The sequence below is a fragment of the Hyaena hyaena genome, unplaced genomic scaffold (genome assembly GCF_003009895.1).
Source record: "Hyaena hyaena isolate Hyena2069 unplaced genomic scaffold, ASM300989v1 scaffold_333, whole genome shotgun sequence".
NCBI classification, from domain to species: Eukaryota; Metazoa; Chordata; class Mammalia; order Carnivora; family Hyaenidae; genus Hyaena; species Hyaena hyaena.
The window spans coordinates 483,703-501,662 of record NW_024080963.1 but is presented as its reverse complement, the minus strand read 5'-3'; the positions used below and the strand labels follow the sequence as shown (position 1 = coordinate 501,662).

The window sequence follows — 17,960 nt, the reverse complement described above, 5'->3', positions numbered from 1 at the left end:
TAAATGTATACTTTTTAAAAAAAAACATTTTTAATGTTTATTATTTATTTTTGAGAGTGAGAGACAGAGAACGAGCAGGGGAGGGGAAGAGAGATGGGAGTCACAGAATTTAAAGCAGGTTCCAGGCTCCTCACTGACTACACAGAGCCTGACACGGGGCTCAAACTCATGAACTGTGAGATCATGACCTGAGCAGAAGCCAGAGAGTTAACCGAGGGTAACTCAGTTAACCTGAGCAACCCAGGTGCCCCTATATGTATACGTTGAACATATTAGAGTGGAAACCTATTGAGGGGTGGGAGGAAGTAAGAGTAGGGATTGGGCATAAAACGAAAGAATAAAATAAGAGAGGGTTCTTGTACAAAAGAAAGGATGACATGCACCATGAAATGAATGTGGCAATTCAACTTGCTGCATCAAGGTTCAAATAAAAGAAAAAGTATTGAAGGGAGGGTAGAAAGAGTAGAAGGAAGAAAAAAGAAAGTCTATAGAGGAAATTTTTTTAAATCTCATCATGGGCACAATTTTAGGAATTCTTCTATGATGAGTATGATTCATATATTTTTATACTTTTCTAAGGATGTCAGATTTGGCATACTGGAAATTACATGGAGTTTAGAGTCCTAAATTAGAATTCCTTTATTTGCAACTTTAATTCTTTGAGTTTCTGTGTAAAATAGAGCAGTACCCTTTAGTCACTGAGCTACCATGTGGGCCAGAATCCCAGCAAGCATTTAGCAAGTGGTAGCTTTCTTACATTTTTATCACATATGTCTGTGTGTCAATCTGCTTCTTTATATTGTCTATCTAGAAAAAATTGGTTTAAAAATACACTTTCTGAAACTCAGATACTTGAATTATTGTTAAATTAATAGTATCTTTACAGAAACCATGCCATTCCTTTCCATTGAGTAATAGACTAATAAATTCTTAAGAACTTTTAAGATTATTGTGAGATAAAAAAAAAAAAAACCCGACTGCTTACCTATGAATCCAAGAATTGAAAACTCAATATAAAACCAATTTTTTGAAGTGATATTATGGACAAAATCTGTGATTTTTGTAAAGTACATCTTTTTAGCTATGATATCATCTTCTAGCTGGAAAAAGACAAAAGTCGTTAGTTCCTTTGATGCTTCCATTGAATAAATTGTATTATCTTGAGAACTGAAAATACTTTCAGTAGAATACACTGAAGGAAGAGTTTTTATGAGGTTATTTTATTTTTACTTCAATTCCCTGAGGGCATTTATGGTTAGTTAGTTTTCACTTTCAGATTCTGAGACCAGAGCTGATCCTAAGTACTAATATGGAACACTCAATTTAAATCCTCATTGAAAAAAAATCTATTGATCTGAATCCATTTTCATCCTTACGAATACTTCAGTTCCCAGTTTAAGACTAACTAGCTTTATGTGTGAGATGATAGGTTCCGTGTCCTGTCCCCAGAGAACCGGAGAATGTGGTTGGCAATGAGATGACAAAAGAGCTGGCACTCTCCCACAACAAGCTGGGTAGGATGACAGTACACATAAGCCTAAGGGCAGTTCTCCATAAGACAGGGGGAAAGGGAAACTAGAATTTTCTTTTTAAAAAATATTTATTTGTTTATTTTGAGATAGAGAGAGGAAGAGTATGCGCAGAGGAGAGGCAAAGAGAGAGGGAGGCAAGAGAAATCCCAAGCAGGCTCCGTGCTGTCAGCCCAGAGGCCAACTCGAGTCTCCATCTCACGAACCGTGAGATCATGACCTGAGCCAAAATCAAGAGTCAGACGCTTAACATACTGAGGCACCCAGCGCCCATATAGTTTTCTTCTTTTAAATTTTATACGTATTATAGAATAATATATATATAAATATTTATAGGGTAATCTATACACTAAGAGGGCCTCCTACATGATTCAGAAAAATGTGGAAATCCTCAAGCACATTATTACCAGAGCACAAACCAGAATTATGCTGTTCTAATTGGGAAGAATACATCGGGTGGATCTCATGTTTCTGTTAACTAGAAATCAAAAGGCTCTTTTTGTTGTTGTTGTTCTTCCAGTAAAAGAGAAGACCCTGCTTCAGGCCTTTTTCTAACATTCTCTCATCTCCAGTAATATCTTACAAACTCTTCTTACAACTGCACATTGTCACTTGTAGTGAGGTGTATACTTACTGCTGAAACATAACACTCTTATTTAAGAATATGCCAGAATACAGGGGAAACAAACTATATACAATTTATTTATTTCAAAAATACAGTAAGGCACTGTAGAACTGGGTAGAACATAAAATACGAGAGGAGACAATGTAGGATACCAATGGTAAGCATATACACATCTGACATATATTCAGTTCTCAAAATATGTTTCTCTAATGTAATAAACTTGTGGCAAGACAAATGTAGGGAACATAATTTCTATTTTTTTCTAATTTGAGAATTTCTTTTCAGTTTGCTTCAGGTAACTATGATATCCTCTGTTTATAGTAAACGCAGCTAGAAGACTTACATCAAATCAACTTAAAACTTCCTTCTGGAATTTTAACATAATGAGCATTTTCTTATTTTCTGAATACAAAGTAAGTGGAGGGATACAATAGAACATAATACTTCCACTTCAAATTATATATATACACCAAGGTCTTACCTGTAAATAATACATGGCCTTTGGTTGGGCATACAGCATCAAAAAACAGAAATCCAGTACTTGTTTGATGTGCCAACTAAAGATAAATAATAAAATCTGTTAATATTTGTCATTATTATATAATTTTTATTTACAAGCACACTTCAGTAATTGAAAACAACCTTCGCTAACATAGAGTACTATCTATAGTAAGTGAAATTGAATGTTATACTGAAAAGTTATATTAAAGTTTCCATCTTCATTCAGTGGATGGTATCTGCCATTGCTAAACTAAAAAAAGCATAACCTATTTATTTTACATTTTGGTTAGTTAACTTTTGATCTGTACAAAAAAGTTAATATCCATTCTCATCCTAGGTCTTGTTCAAATAAAAGAAGAAACTTTATTCTAATTTATTACTAAGCTAGATACGAGGCCAGTTCCTGAAGATAAAAAGAGCAATACACAATGCAGCCCTTGCCCAGAAGGGTTTCACAATCTTCTATGAAAAGATAGAAAAATTATAAAATCAGAACAATTAGATAAGTGATATACAAAGACATTGGCAATGATGATGTAACATAAGATGGCGCGGGTGGAGCAGGGGGCGGGGCATTAGTGAGAAGACTTTTATTGCAAAGACGTTGAAGCTTGCGAGAGAGCGTGCCATCTTAGATCTACAGCAACGAGAATGGGTGGAAAAAAAAACTGATGATGGTAAGGTGGACAGAGACCAGATCATGAAGGAAACTTCGCTCCTGATCTCCTATGAAAAGGGATTCTTCAGGCTACACTGTGGAGAATGAATTGGAAGAGAGGCCAGGCTAGGCTAGGCTTAAGGAAAGCAAATAGATCGTTAATGGCCTGAAATAAGTCCAGAGCTGAGGAATGAGGATGAGAGGAATGATGCAGAGAGAGATTTTTTTTTCCTTAAATAAATGTTTATTCATTTTTGAGAGAGAGAGAGAGAGAGCAGGAGACGGGCAAAGAGAGGGACATAATATCCGAAGCAGGGTCCATGCTAACAGCAGAAAGCCAGATGTGAAGCTCAAACTCACCAACTGTGAGATCATGACGTGAGCCGAAATTGGACACTCAACTGACTGAGCCGCCCAGGTGTTCTAAGAGAGATTTTGTTTTTAAAAGAAGAAATGATGATAGAGACATAAAGGGCAGAAGGAAAAACAGAATCTAGAAGGCCTCCCAGCTTTATGACTTTAAAACCTGACTACTTAATTAAAAGTAAAACAAAATCCTTATGAGATTTCCAGATTCTGACATACCATTTATTATTACAAAACAAAACAGAGCTAATAAGTTTCCTGGGATAAAACTTTTTTTTGAATTCCGGAATTTCTTTTCCTCCATTAAGTTTTGAGGAACCAAATTACTACATTTCTTATAATACCTACCACATTTATAATCAAACAGTAGTGGTCCTTTATACACATACAAGCCTTTTAATTGTTCAAAATTCTTAAATATTCTTTTAAAAAAAATTTTTTTTACATTTATTTATTTTTGAGAGACAAAGACAGAACACAAGGTGGGGAGGGCCAGATAGAGAATGAGACACAGAATCCAAAGCAGGTTCCAGGCTCTGAGCTGTCAGCACAGAGCCCAATGTGGGGCTCAAACTCACAAACTGAGATCATAAGCTGAGCCGAAGTTGGACACCTAACCGACTGAGCCACCCAGGTGCCCCAAAGTTTTTACATTTATTTATTTATTTGGTTGTTTAATTAATTAATTCATTCATTCATTCATAAAAATTTTTAAATGTTTTTTTATTTTTGAGAGAGCCTAAGCAAAGGAGGGGCAGAGAGAGAGGGAGACACAGAATCTGAAGCTGGCTCCAGGTTCCGAGCTGTCAGCACAGAACCTGTCACAGGGCTCAAACCCACGAACTGTGAGATCATGACGTGAGCCGAAGTCAGGCACTTAACTGAGCCACTCAGGTGCCCCTACATTTATTTATTTTTGAGAGACAGAGAGAGAGAGCATGAACAGGGAGGGGCAGAGAGAGATGGAGACACAGAATCTGAAGCAGGCTCCAGGCTCTGAGCTGTCAGCACAGAGCCTGACATGGGGCTCAAACCCACAAACCATGAGATCATGACCTGAGCTGAAGTTGGATGCTCAACCGACTGAGCCACCCAGGTGCCCCCAAAATTCTTAAATAGGTACTATCATATTTTATTCTCACCATGATTTTTCCAAATATATAATGTAGATTTTACTATACACACCAGAAAATGGAGGAAGCTAAGAAAACAAAGGCTAAATTTCCTGTCTAGGATGACCAACAAACAGAAAAGTTGAAACTAGAAGGCACATGTAATAATTTATAACCCCAGTTTTTTCCCTCCTTCATTATGTCCTTGCTAATTATTGGCTGAAAATGTGAGCATAGATAATCCAGTGCTGGTGGCAAATGTTTTCTGGGGAGTGGGGTGGGGAGAAGCCATGACTTGTAGCTTTTGCCCATTTCCATAGTGTAAATGCTCCTACCATGGCTGGTTTCATGCTACCAGCCTGACATCGCTGGACGCAGACTGGGAAGGAATGCACATAGTCCGCTCTTGCAAGGGAGCAAGAAGTGACTGTGTTTGAAATGGGATCTATTAGATACTGGTTCCAACAGTACATCCGATGAAGTTTGTTATTTAAGAATACGGTCTTCTAATACATCATACGTCTCCAGTTTTTTTACTGTTTATTTATTTTTGAGAGAGACAGAGAGAGAGAGACAGAGAGAGAGAGACAGAGAGAGAGAGAGAGAGACAGAGAGAGACTGAGTGCAAATGGAGGAGGGACAAAGAGAGAAGGAGACACAGAATCTGAAGCAGGCTCCAGGCTCTGAGCTGTCGGCTGGATGAGGACCTTGAACTCATGGACCGTGAGATCATGACCTGAGCTGAAGTAGGACGTTTAACCCACTGAGCCGCCCAGACACCCCAATACCTTGCTAATTTTCCTGAGTCCTCAGCTGACTTCTTGACATGTAACATGTTTGGATAAAAAAAGGCAGGTATTGAAATGACTTCTAAGGATCCAGACTTCAGTTGCCTTTTGAATCTGTAAACGGAAGTAAATGGAAGTTTGTAACTGAATATTTGGTTTACCAAAATAACAAATACTTAAAAAGAATGTCCTCATGCAGGTCCATGTAATATTTTTATTTGAATTATTTCACATGTTGATACATGATATCCACATTGTGAAACTAATACTTTTTAGCCAAAGTATTTCTTATACAAATTAGTGCACAATATAACAAAAAGTTAAAATATACAATATAAAATTAATTTATTCTCACAAAAATTATAGGCCCTTAAAATTTTGCAAATTTATAATCATATATACACCCTAAAAGATTCAAAATAATGGAACTATTGAGCTAGCATAGAACATTAGGTGATTTTTAAAAATGCATAGTTTTGGGGCACCTGGTTGGCTCAGTCAGTTAAGCGCCTGACTCTTGATATGAGCTCAGGTAGTGATCTCATGGTAGTGGGTTGAGCTCCACATTGGGATCCATGCTGAGCCTGGGGCCTGCTTGGGATTCTCTCTCTTTCCCTCTCTCTGCTCCTCTCTCGCTCATACATGTGGGCTCTCTCTCCTCTCAAAATAAATAAAAAAATGCCTGGGGTGCCTGTGTGGCTTAGTCAGTTAAGCATCAGACTCTTAGTTTTGGCTCAGGTCATGATCTCACAGTTTGTGAGTTCGAGCCCTGCTTCAGGCTCTGCACTGACAGCACAGACCCCACTTGGGATTTTCTCTGTCTCTCTCTGCCCCATCCCATTCATTCTCTCTCTCTCCTCTCTCTCTCTGTCTCTCTCAGTAAATAAATAAACTTAAAAAATTCAAAAAAAATGCATAGTTTTGAGTTTAACAAGAGTCCTACTGAGTAACAGCACTGTGGCTCCTGAAACTATAGATTCCTCCCAGCAAGCAAGGATTAAGTGTTACTCTTGTCCACAACTCATTGGAGGACATGCTTTTTAGAATCTTAATTTTGTTGAGTGGGGGATGGGATAAATGGATGATGGGCATTGGGGAGAGCACTTGGGATGAGCACTGAGTAAGTTCTGAATCATTAAACTCTATTCCTGAAGCTATTATATGTTAACTAACATACAATGCATGTTGGATTTAAATAAAATAAAAAATATATTAAAATTAAACAAAATTAAAAATTAAAAATAATTTTAAGTTAATATTTATAGACAAACTAGGACATCATTAAAATGCACACCACATGGCTCACAAAAGCTATTATACAAATCTACCACCATCAAGGTAAAGGATGGGACACCAGGTAGAGCATTTTAAAAGATTTTCCTTTAGAGATAATATGACTTTAAATGGGATTTACATTTAGGCATTACATTATTTATTAAAATATTAAAGTCTCAAGAAAATGTTTGTTTTTTACTAGCAGGTGAAAAAGCAGGACAGAGTTTTAGATGCACAATCTCAATTTTGTGCAAAATAGGCAGTCCTCACTTTGCACAATTCCAATACGAATGAATTTCAGTTACCATGTATTAGTTAGACAACACGTCTCCCTCAACAACATTGATGGAATTTGAATCATCATGCTATATTGGCGGTGAATGATTCCATAAAGCACAAACTTGCTTCCGGTTCTTCAGCCCACGTAGCGCTACACAAATAACAAATGCACATCATCATCTCACCCCTCCTTCCAAAGTCTGTTGGTGCCTGGTCACGGTACTTGTGTTGCCTCCTCATGACATTGCAATGTGGACAATTTCATTCCTTTCGTTTGTTTTCTAAATGGCTTCTGAGTTTTTATAATAGGAATAGCAATACATTCCCTCCCAGGTAAAGAACTGTTCTAATTGACACTCGATCCTAACCAGGCTCTATGCATCAGTGTAAGGGTTTCTGCCTATTTGTTTGTTTGTTTACTTATTTATTTAGGTTGGAGTGTAAATGGGGACGTACAGTGGATGAAAGTCTTTCTGGCTCCTCTGATTTTTTGGTGTATCAACTGGAAAGATTTTTAAAAACTAATTTTAGTATGTTCCTTGGAGAGTAGAAAATGCTGGCTCAAAGAACAGAATAAGGAATTCTGTTTGCTTTAGGGTAAAAATTAGTAACACAGTATCTACATTTTTAAAAGTAAAATTGCTTAACTTTGTACAGCAATTTAGAATATCAGAGGTACATGAAAATAACATTAAGTTGCAGCATATACAATCATCAAAAAGTAGGATTATAGAAGCTTATAAGTAAATTTTGTCCTCTAGAAAATTTCACACAAAGTCTCAAAACAACAAAGGTCAGGTTACAAATAATTTCTATCTTGATGGTATAATTTCCCATTACTGATAAAGGAAAAGATTCCAGGTTCAATTTTTTTCAGTCTGTCTTAAGCAAGACCCTTGAATCCTGTGTGGTAACATCCTTCTAGGATTCTTTAAACCTTTTCTAGATTATTAGGTTATGGATAGCATCAAAAGTCCTGGAGATAATGAGACCAGAATTGCTAGTTGCCAATGACTAGAGAAAATAGTATAATTGTATGTTGTTGCCATTATAAATGAATGATTTTATCTTACAGTCATAAAAGCATGGAAACCATACAGCTTTATAGCTTTATATAAAGCACGTAAGTTACATACAGTTTCATATAAGGTTATGTATAATCTTAATCGGGTCCTATAACATATAGAGGAATCTCTCATTAACCTCAGTGAGAAGACATAGAAAAAGGGTTTTGAGCTAAATTAAATATATAAAAATGTAGGTATATAAATGAAAAGTTATAAGTCTACATTAAATTTTTAAATGATAGTTTCATTCTACCCTCACAAAAAATAAAATTGTATTCCAACCCTTTATGATGTATTGTTACCATTAATATCCTTATCATCATGAGAATCTCTTTGAATCATCTGATATAGTTCTCTGATATACATGATCTTCAAGCCTAGCTAAAATACCAGTTAGTGACATTGTCTTTGTACATTTTATAGCAAAACATGTCTCCTTATACATCAAGTAATATTTTTGTGATCTCCACAAGGAACCGCATACTAGAATTCTTTTTTCAAATCATCTTTAAAAGTTTTGCAATTATGCAAACACATCCCCAGGAATTGTTTATAAACCTCTGCCTTCTTTGTAATGGATCTTATTAAGACTCCCTTTTAAGGACACCAACCTAGTATAGATTGATGTCATTTCAGGCTAATGTGTATTCTCCAAACAGTGGTTTATTATGCAGAATAAAGCAACCAAGAGAGCGTATCCTGGAATAGGAGAACATTTTAAGGAGAACATTTCAAGTATGAGGCAACTTTCTTCCTGGGCAATTGTTTTTGGGAAAAACCAGACATACATGGGTGTTTTCCTTAATCTTGCCCAACTCTATCTCCTTCCACACAGGTCATCTACTTCAGGGCTTCACTACCATTCTCCAGTTCAAGCTCACTGCCAATAAATCCCTCACTCTCGACATACTTTCATCTTTCACAGAGGAAGGAAAAGCCTTTAAGGATGGAATTCTTTCATTTCACCCTGCTTTCTCAAATGAATTATTTTTTTCTGCTCCTTCACCTGTTCTTGTCATTTCCCCCTTTATCTTAGCATAGTCCTGCCGAGAACTCCATCCACGTGTACCCCCCATAGGTCCTCCCATGGAAGAGACCACATATAAAACCACTCCCGGCAACCCATCTCCAGACCCCCCCTAACACAAGTGTTATCAGGCTGTTTCCGTCCCCATCAGTCAAGCTTATTGAAAATAGTCTAATTCAATGCTTTAACTTTTTATTGTGAAAATTACCATGCTCACACAAAAGTGGGAATACGGTGAAACTCAAATCACCTGATTTCAATGACCATTTTTTTTTTTACCACACTTGTTTCATCTATACAGTCCACTGTTTTGTTGTTTTGAAGTATTTTAAAACCAATCCTGGATATCATTTCTCACCCTTCAATTCTTCAGTGTCAAAGTAGAAAAAGCGCATTTATTCACATAACCTCAAGCCATTATCACACCTTACCATACCAAGAATAGTTATTTAACATCACATAATATTCAGGTGATAACTCAAATGTCCCCAGTAGCCTAACAAGTATTCAATGGGGAAGGTGGGGTGTTCAAATCAGCCTCCACGTAAGATCCCCTCATTGTAATCAGTTATCTCTTACTTTTTTGTTAAACTTATTATCTAGACCAATTATTTCAGTTTCTCTTTCTGTTTTTGTCTCATACAACAGTCTTGTTGAAAGAACGGGGTCAACTGTCTTATAGACTATCCCCCGTCCTCATCCAGGTGGTTACTCCAGATTGCTTCCTCTATTCACTATGTAGACTCTAAACTTGAATTTAGAGCAGATTAAAGGTCTGTTTTGTGTTACGTTGTATTTTGTATTTGTTTTGTGTTGTATTTTGGAGAGTGGTGGGCAGTAATTCCCTAGAGTTATTTCACAGTGTATTTCATTTACATCACAACAGAAGACACAAAATGTCTGGCTGTCTCATTTCCGTGATGCTGTGACTGATCAGAGGTTCAGGTGGGGGCACTTGGCCCCCTCCTGCAGGCTGCCCATGTGCCTTCAGCCCCCATTCTCACACTTTTGTTCTGCCAGCTGTTGTAGGGAGAGGCGGTCTGCACACCACATTCCCAGGCCCCCTTGCTAGGTACCTTTCACTTATGTTCTGCCCATGGGAGGCAGTATCAAGAGACTGGAAGGCAGTCAACGAGGAGGATATTCTTCCTACTCTCGGGTTCTGGTGAAGGCCACAGCAGCAGCAGGATAGAGTAGCAGGAGGCAACGGAGATACTGGAGGTCCCAGCTCTGACAGAGTTGGCACAGTTCGAACCTGCGATCATGGCGTTTTCAACAACACAGCAGCAGGTGCAGCCCAACGTCAGATCCTGAGGTATGTATACAACTATGTCCCGTCATGCTCCTTCCATTTCCTTTCTTCTCTCTTTGGTTCTTGCAGCCCCTAGAAACACTTTTTGACCAATTCTTTCTATTGAATTCCTTCTCTCTGAATTACCAAGGGTAATCCTGTTTGCAGGCTGGCTAGTGCAACTTCCTTGTAAAGCTCCCCATCCACATGCCTGAATCAGCTGTTTTCAAAATGGTGATTTTCTAATTCTATTCATTCTACAGTTATTAGCTGGAATACTTTTGACTAAAATAACTTTGCCTCATCCCTGGGAGCTATTTGGTGAGGAAAACAAACAAATACTTTTCTGTCTAAGCCAAACATGTCTATTAGCCAGATTCAGCTTGAAGGCCATGTTTGCAACGCTGGTCTGTAGCATAAAGGGCATATTCCTTAGCACAGTATCCAAGGCTCCTCATGATCTTATTGCTGCCAGCCTTAACTCCCACTGATAACTTCTTCCTAAACACCAAACATCCACGCCCCAGGATATACTTCTATTTCCAAAAATCTAGCATGCTCCTGTTTGGTTTTCTCTTTGCCAGGCATTCCCTTTCTCCTTGGATCTGCCTGAAGAATGTCTGCTTACACCTTTAGACTCAGCCCAGTGATTTCCTTCTCAGGAAAGACCTTCTTGATAACTTGCAATTAGAGTAAAATACTCTCTCCTCTACGTGTTCTCATATTGTCCTCCCCACACCAATGCAAAACACTAGCTTCCTCGCTGTGATTTGTTTTTTACCACTTGTGTCACCCACGTGAATATAAACATGTAACAGGCTGGGTCCAATTCCACTGAGTCTTGCAGGATAAATCACCTTTTGCTCGTTCATCAGCATGTGCTTGCTTCTCCTGGGCTGCGTTCAGTAGGAGATCATAAGCAGAAGCGGAGAATGCAACTTCATACAGTAAGGAACACAAGATCGCCTAAAAAATAATCTAGTAGGCTTCTCTCAGAGGAAGTGGATTTCCTCAGAGGAATAATAAATAGATATGACAATCATAACATGAAAAATATGGATTTTATTAGGTAGATAACCCACAAAATTGGGGAGAATTATAAGCTATACTTCATCACAGCTTAGAACTACCTGTAGTTCTAAGTAGTTCTGTCTGCACAGCTACACTCATCAAAAAGAATATGATCACTAATAGAATAACGGGGCAGAAAAAATAAAAGAGAAAAATAAAAGAATAGCTATTTTTAAGCTTATCAGATAGTACTCACCTTTTTTTAATCATGTCAACAACAGATTTTAAATAATCTTCATTTCTCTAAAAATGAGAAAAATATTTCACTGAAATCAAGCATGCCTCGTAGTTTTACTAACACGTTTGCTACATGTAAGTCTAGTTTATGTGTGGAATGTCATTGGGTCCTAAGAAGGTTTTATTTTTTCACTTTCTATGAAAGCATTTTAAAATACTCTTGTGTCTAAAAGACCTGACTGGAGTACTTAAAATATTTCATTCTTCCTTTGTCACAATACAAAATATCACTACACATTTTTTACACTTAAAAATTAGTATGCAAAAACCTATGTGTCTAAAACAGTTTTGCCCTACAAATGGGGCAGCTTATTGCTAAGAATTGCCCTTTTTTAAAAAAATTTTTTTAGAGGCATGTGAGTGGCTCAGTCAGTTAAGTATCCGACTTCAGTTCAGATCATGGTCTTGTGTTTTGTGAGTCTGAGCTCCACATTGGGTTCTGTGCTGACAGCTCAGAGCCTGAAGCCTGCTTTGGATTCTGTATCTCACTCTCTCTCTCTGTACCCTCCCCTCTCAAAAATAAACAGTAAAAAACAAAAAAGTTAAAAACAATTTTTAAGTTTATTTATTTTGAGAGAGAGCGCACACACATATGTGCGAGCAAGGGGTAGAGAGGGAGGGAGAGAGAGAATCCCAAGCTCTAATGTGTCAGGGCCCGATGTGGGGCTCATTCTAAAGAACCCATGAGATCATGACACGAGCTGAGATCAAGAGTTGGACACTTAACCAAGTGAGCCATGCAGGTGCCTCTAAGAACTGCTCTTTTTGAAGATGTCTTCATTTTGTGAGTACTATATGATACTAAATGTACTTCAATATTATACCACAGTTTTCCAGACAGTATTACTCAGACTAATTCCCAAATTTTCATCCATTAACAAACCTTATTTGCCTACTCTTCATCAAATGCTGTGCTAGAGTAGATGACAGACTTATTTGTAAATAGCTTTTGATAGTTTATTCTCAGATTATTTATTTATTTGTTTATTTTACAAAGGTGATGGCATTTACATGATATTGCCTCAGGGCCACAAGCACTCTCAATATAAAATTCTGAAAAATGTTTGAATGAAGACAATTGTATTGTCAAATCTGAGTACTCTGAAATGTATATAGTCAGATTGTTTATTTAAAAATATCTGTCATAAGGAAAGCCTGGGTGGCTCAGTCGGTTGAGTGTGACTCGATTTCTGCTCAGGATCCTTTGCCTGAGATCAAGCCCTGTTGAGCATGGAGCCTGCTTCAGATTCTCTTTCTCCCTCTCCCCTTCCCAGCATGTACTGTTCCTCTCTCTCTCTCTCTGTATCTCAAAATAAATAAACATTAAATATATATGTATGTGTCATGATACAGATAACTCTTTGACAGTACTTAAGGTTCTTAAGATAGCCATAAATTGAATCACCAGCTATTTATTACATACTGAAACACATTACTTATTTTTTTTTAAGTAGGCTCCATGTCCAGGATGAAGCCCAACAAGGGGTTTGAACCCATGACTCTGAGATCAAGACCTGAACTGAGATCAAAGGTCAGATGCTTAACTGACTGAGCCAACCAGGTACCTTGAAACATATTACATTTTAGACAGAGTACTAAAGTTACACTTTTTAAGCATTCTATATTCCATTTTAAAATTTGTCCCTAATGTTTTATTATTGGCCCAAACATTTTAGGGATACATGCATTGTGTCAGCAGCAAAGAAATAAGGATTATAATATATAATATACAGAATGGCAACAAAACATTTTGGAGATAATGTATATTTTTCCAATATTAAGAAATTAAACTTGGACAGAATGACTATTTAATTTTTATTTATATTTTCCTGTTATTTCTCCTATTGCTTATTTTGAGTTTTTTCTGCATTCAAAGACATGTTTATTATAGAAAATTCAAAAGATAGGATAAAAAGATCCTTATACATCATACTCTCCAGAGATAACCATTATTTATATTTTGGAGACCATTATTACAAGATTTGCTCATTTTTTTTCTTTCTACATTTTGTCTGCCTGTATATCTTTTTTTACTCCTCTTCTTCCTTCCATCATATTTTACATAGAAAACATTATGTCAAATGAGATGCTTTACAACTTTTTTTCATTCACCAATAGGATAGGGACATAATTTTATGTCAGTGAATACAGATATTCACTCTCTTTTCAATGGTTACAATTGCACTGCAGATTATTTGCCAGTCTCTTATTGGTAGACATTTTTGGTGGTTTCCACTATTATGGTTTTAAAAAGCAAATGTGCACTGAAAATCCTTGAAACAATTACTTATTGAACACTTATTATGTGCCATGCATCATTCTAAATACTTTAAATATAGTAGCTAATTTAATTGACAAAACCCTATCACATAGGTAATATTATCATCACTATTTTACAGAGAAAGAAAGTGAAGCACAGAGAAGTGAAGAACTTGTTCAAGTTCACAAGACAGGATATAGAGAAATCTAGACCCAGAGTCTGTGTTCTCAAGTACTGTAGATACTGTCACACATTGCCATATTTTTATTATTTTGGAATTCATGTCTGATTATCTCTTTAGGATAACTTCCCAGAATTGAGATTTCTGAGACAAAGGATGTATACATTTTAAATCTATCACAAGTGCAAAATTTTCCTCAAAAAGGTTTTATGATATTAATATTTATGCCATGCTTTATAGTCTTAAATGGTATTAGAGGCAAGATAGAAAATCTATTAAACATAGATTTGAATCTGCTGTATTAAGTACTAGGCAAGTAACCTACTTTCTATAAAGCTCCAGGTTTTTTCACCTGTAAAATCAGGAGAGATATACCTACTTTACAAAGATGTAATGCAGGCTATAAATAATGTATATAAAAATGGTCCTGAATCCTTCAGATAGAGAAAGGAGTCCTTCAAGATTCATGGTAGTTATCGTTACTTAATTTAACACAAATTACCTCTTGTTTCATATACCAACTTTTTAGTGGGCTGGGCACAGTGTTTTTTTACTATAGCTTCAATTTTGATGTTCTGTTTGTAAATATAATTTCCATACAGTATGCAGGGCTCCTAGGTACATATTTAACAACGCAATCTTATTTCTCCGCATGGAACCACTATCTTTTCTTTTTCGGTTGACATATTTAATTCTTTCTCCATGGTATCAAACAAGTCTTGAATACATTGTCTGTTATCCAAAAATGGCATCTATGAATTGCTTTTCTGAAACGATGCAGTGATTACCATGGAGGAATGGTATTTAGAGAGTTACTTATTTTTCATACGTACATCGGCAACAGAGACAATCACCACAGAGTCCTTCTCCTCTGAGAGGGTCATCCTGGAGACAACAGAATTCAGTGTTTGCTTCAGGTAACTTTGATTTCCTCTGCTAACAGTGGAAATGCCCAGCGCAAAAGAGACTGCAGACATAGGAGCATGGAATCACCATTTCGAACCACAGAGAAAAACATACTTTATCATTAATATCTATGCCAATTACTATGTTTGGGTTAGTCATACAGTTAAAAAAGAGTGTCTGAAACTGTACCACAAAAACAATCCAAACTACTGTTAATTTTTATCACAAAGTTCATTTCCAGCTTGAGCAAATTCCAATTAGCAAAGGATTCTTAGTAAATGCAGTAAGTAGACTCTAAGATTTTCTTATGTTGGAGAGTTCAGTGTAGTGAAAAATAAAGCTAACCACTCTCTATTTCTTATAGCTTTTACCTAACTGGATACAAAATGTCCCACACTGACTGATTCTCTGACTCTCTTCCTAAGGAGATGCTGGAATCCAAAACAGGTAAAATACTATGAAATATTTTCATCTGTAAAAAGAATGTATGAAGTAATTTCCAAGTGATTTCGTGTAATGAATCCATGACCGTGAGTTACTTTTATTGCCCAATATTGATTGGAACACTGGCAGAAAAGACTTCATGTCATCCTAAATAGATATCCAGATTATATCACTGAAGTCTGCCCAAACTCAACACCAGTGCCTGGCTGTATAAACTTGGACAAGATACACAGTCTCTCCAGCCTCAATTTTCCCACCTTTAAGGTAGGGATAAGGACTTCTAGAATGGCTAAGTGAGGAACTCAGAAAATCCTCCCCCTAAAAAGCAATAATAAAACTGGGAAGAAAAAAAAAAAACTGTCAAAACAATCAGGGCTCTGGTACACAACAAACTGAGAAGCATTTATGTAACAAAAACGTATTGAACTTTGGTGAGAACTGTGAGAGTCAGTGTTTCCCTGACTACTATTGAGTTTGAACACATTTTCATATGTTTATAGGTCTTTGGCTATTCTTTTGTGAAATCTCTATTTAAGTTCTTACCTGTTTCTCTATGCTCTTTATAGATTGCTCTTTATAAATGTTCTTTATAGATTCTGAATATGAATGCTTTGTCAGTTATATGTATTAAAAATGTTGATTCCTATTCTGGGTTCTCTTTTCAATGTGTTACCTCTTGGTGAACAAAAACTCTTAATATCGTGTAATTTATGCACCTATTCTTTTACAGTTAGTGTTTTGGTTCCTGCTGAGCAATCTTCGTTTAACATTAGGTCATACAGATATTCCCCTAAATAACTTCTAGAATGTTTACCGTTTTTCTTTTATATATAGGCCTACAGTGCACCTGGAATTCATTTTTATGGATGGTGTGAGGCAGGGATTATGCATGGTGTCAGGCAGGAATCGAGTTTCAAACTTTGGGATCCACTCTAAAAGGCTACTGCTGGAAGGGCACCTGGGTGGCTCATTTGGTTGAGCATCCAACTTCAGCTCAGGTCATGATCTCACACCCACATCGGGCTCTGTGCTGACAGTGCAGAGCCTGGAGCCTGCTTCAGATTCTGTGTCTCCCTCGCTCCCTCTCTCTCTCAAAAATAAATAAACATAACAAAAAAAAATAAAAAAATAAAATGCAATTGCTGAAATGGCTTCCAGTGCCTTAGAATAAGGAATACATTTACAAACGTTCACAAGGCCTTTAGTGACCTTGTCCCAACCTACCTCTTCTGTTTCAACTGTCTACAAATCAGTCTTACTTACTAAACATCTTTCAGCTTCGCAAACTGACCAAATAGGACTCTCTCACTTCCAAGTCTTTGCACATATGCCATTCCTTCTCTGCCTAGAACATTCTTCTTCAGGCTCCTTGTGCCAATTCTACTCATTCTTTCTGAACAAGGCTGAGTATAGCAGGTATATATTCTTACTGTGTCTTATATAGTACTTAACATCCTTTTTGTTATTAGAATGCATCATGACGGCAATATGTTGGGGGTGAAAAAGTGAATGGCCAAGCCCCTTTATTATTTGGCCTCTGCTTCATGTCTCACAGTCAGTAACTTCCAGCTCTAACTGTACATGCATGCCACACTTTTCCTCTAGGCCCTCTTGCCATTAGAACTTTCCTGTGTCTTCTACCTGGATGAACATGCTCTGCATTTCCACTGTCTGTCATATGTTTTTCCCCTATTCAGTCTATTCCAATTCTTTCCACCCTTCGTGTCTCAGGTTAGATGTCACTTCATCCAGAAAGTCTTCCCTAATTCCCCAAGTACGGATTACCTGCCCCATCTGATATTTCCCTTGTCACAGCACTGGTCACAGCACTGGTCACTGTAGTTGCTTTCTCACATGTCTCTAGAAGGACAAGGCTCATGTCTTGCCCGCCGCTATCCCCCAGGGCTTAGTACCTGATAGAAGCTGGTCTTGTGAGGATGTGGAGGACTGCACACACAAGTTGTCAGCTAAGCTGAAAGGTGATATTGGACAACGACTTACATGACAAGTGAGTTGTCGTTGACAGGAGGTGGTGTGTTCATTACAGGCAGTGATTAGCATGTGCTAATCACTTGGTCTATCTGTGGGGACTGTAAGTGGTTTGGGGTTGCTGGAAAGGAGATGTGGCAAAATTTGAGATTTGAGAGATATAGTCTATTGTGCATATACCATGTCAAGGAGCTAACATCCTAAATGCACTGAGGATCTACTAGAGGACTTTAAACCAGAGTTGAGCATGATATTATGAATTTGGGTACATAGCTCTGAGGAGGGTATGAAGAATGGACTGACTTTAGTAATACTAAAGGCATGAGAAAAATTTCAAGTCTATTTCAATATACC

At 37.2% G+C, this 17,960-nt stretch overlaps 1 protein-coding gene across 3 annotated transcripts in view; it reads right to left on the bottom strand.

Moving 5' to 3' along the window:
* Window positions 1-17,960, bottom strand: part of MGAT4D (MGAT4 family member D) — a 55,765-nt gene that overhangs the window by 14,577 nt on the left and 23,228 nt on the right. For all 3 annotated transcript variants that reach the window (XM_039249152.1, XM_039249154.1, XM_039249153.1), the window contains 5 exons: window positions 15,101-15,234; window positions 11,786-11,832; window positions 5,580-5,693; window positions 2,636-2,711; window positions 986-1,100 (listed from right to left, as the gene is read on the bottom strand). In XM_039249152.1, coding sequence (XP_039105083.1) covers window positions 986-1,100; window positions 2,636-2,711; window positions 5,580-5,693; window positions 11,786-11,832; window positions 15,101-15,234 — 486 coding nt within the window. The remainder of the gene's footprint in view (window positions 1-985; window positions 1,101-2,635; window positions 2,712-5,579; window positions 5,694-11,785; window positions 11,833-15,100; window positions 15,235-17,960) is intronic.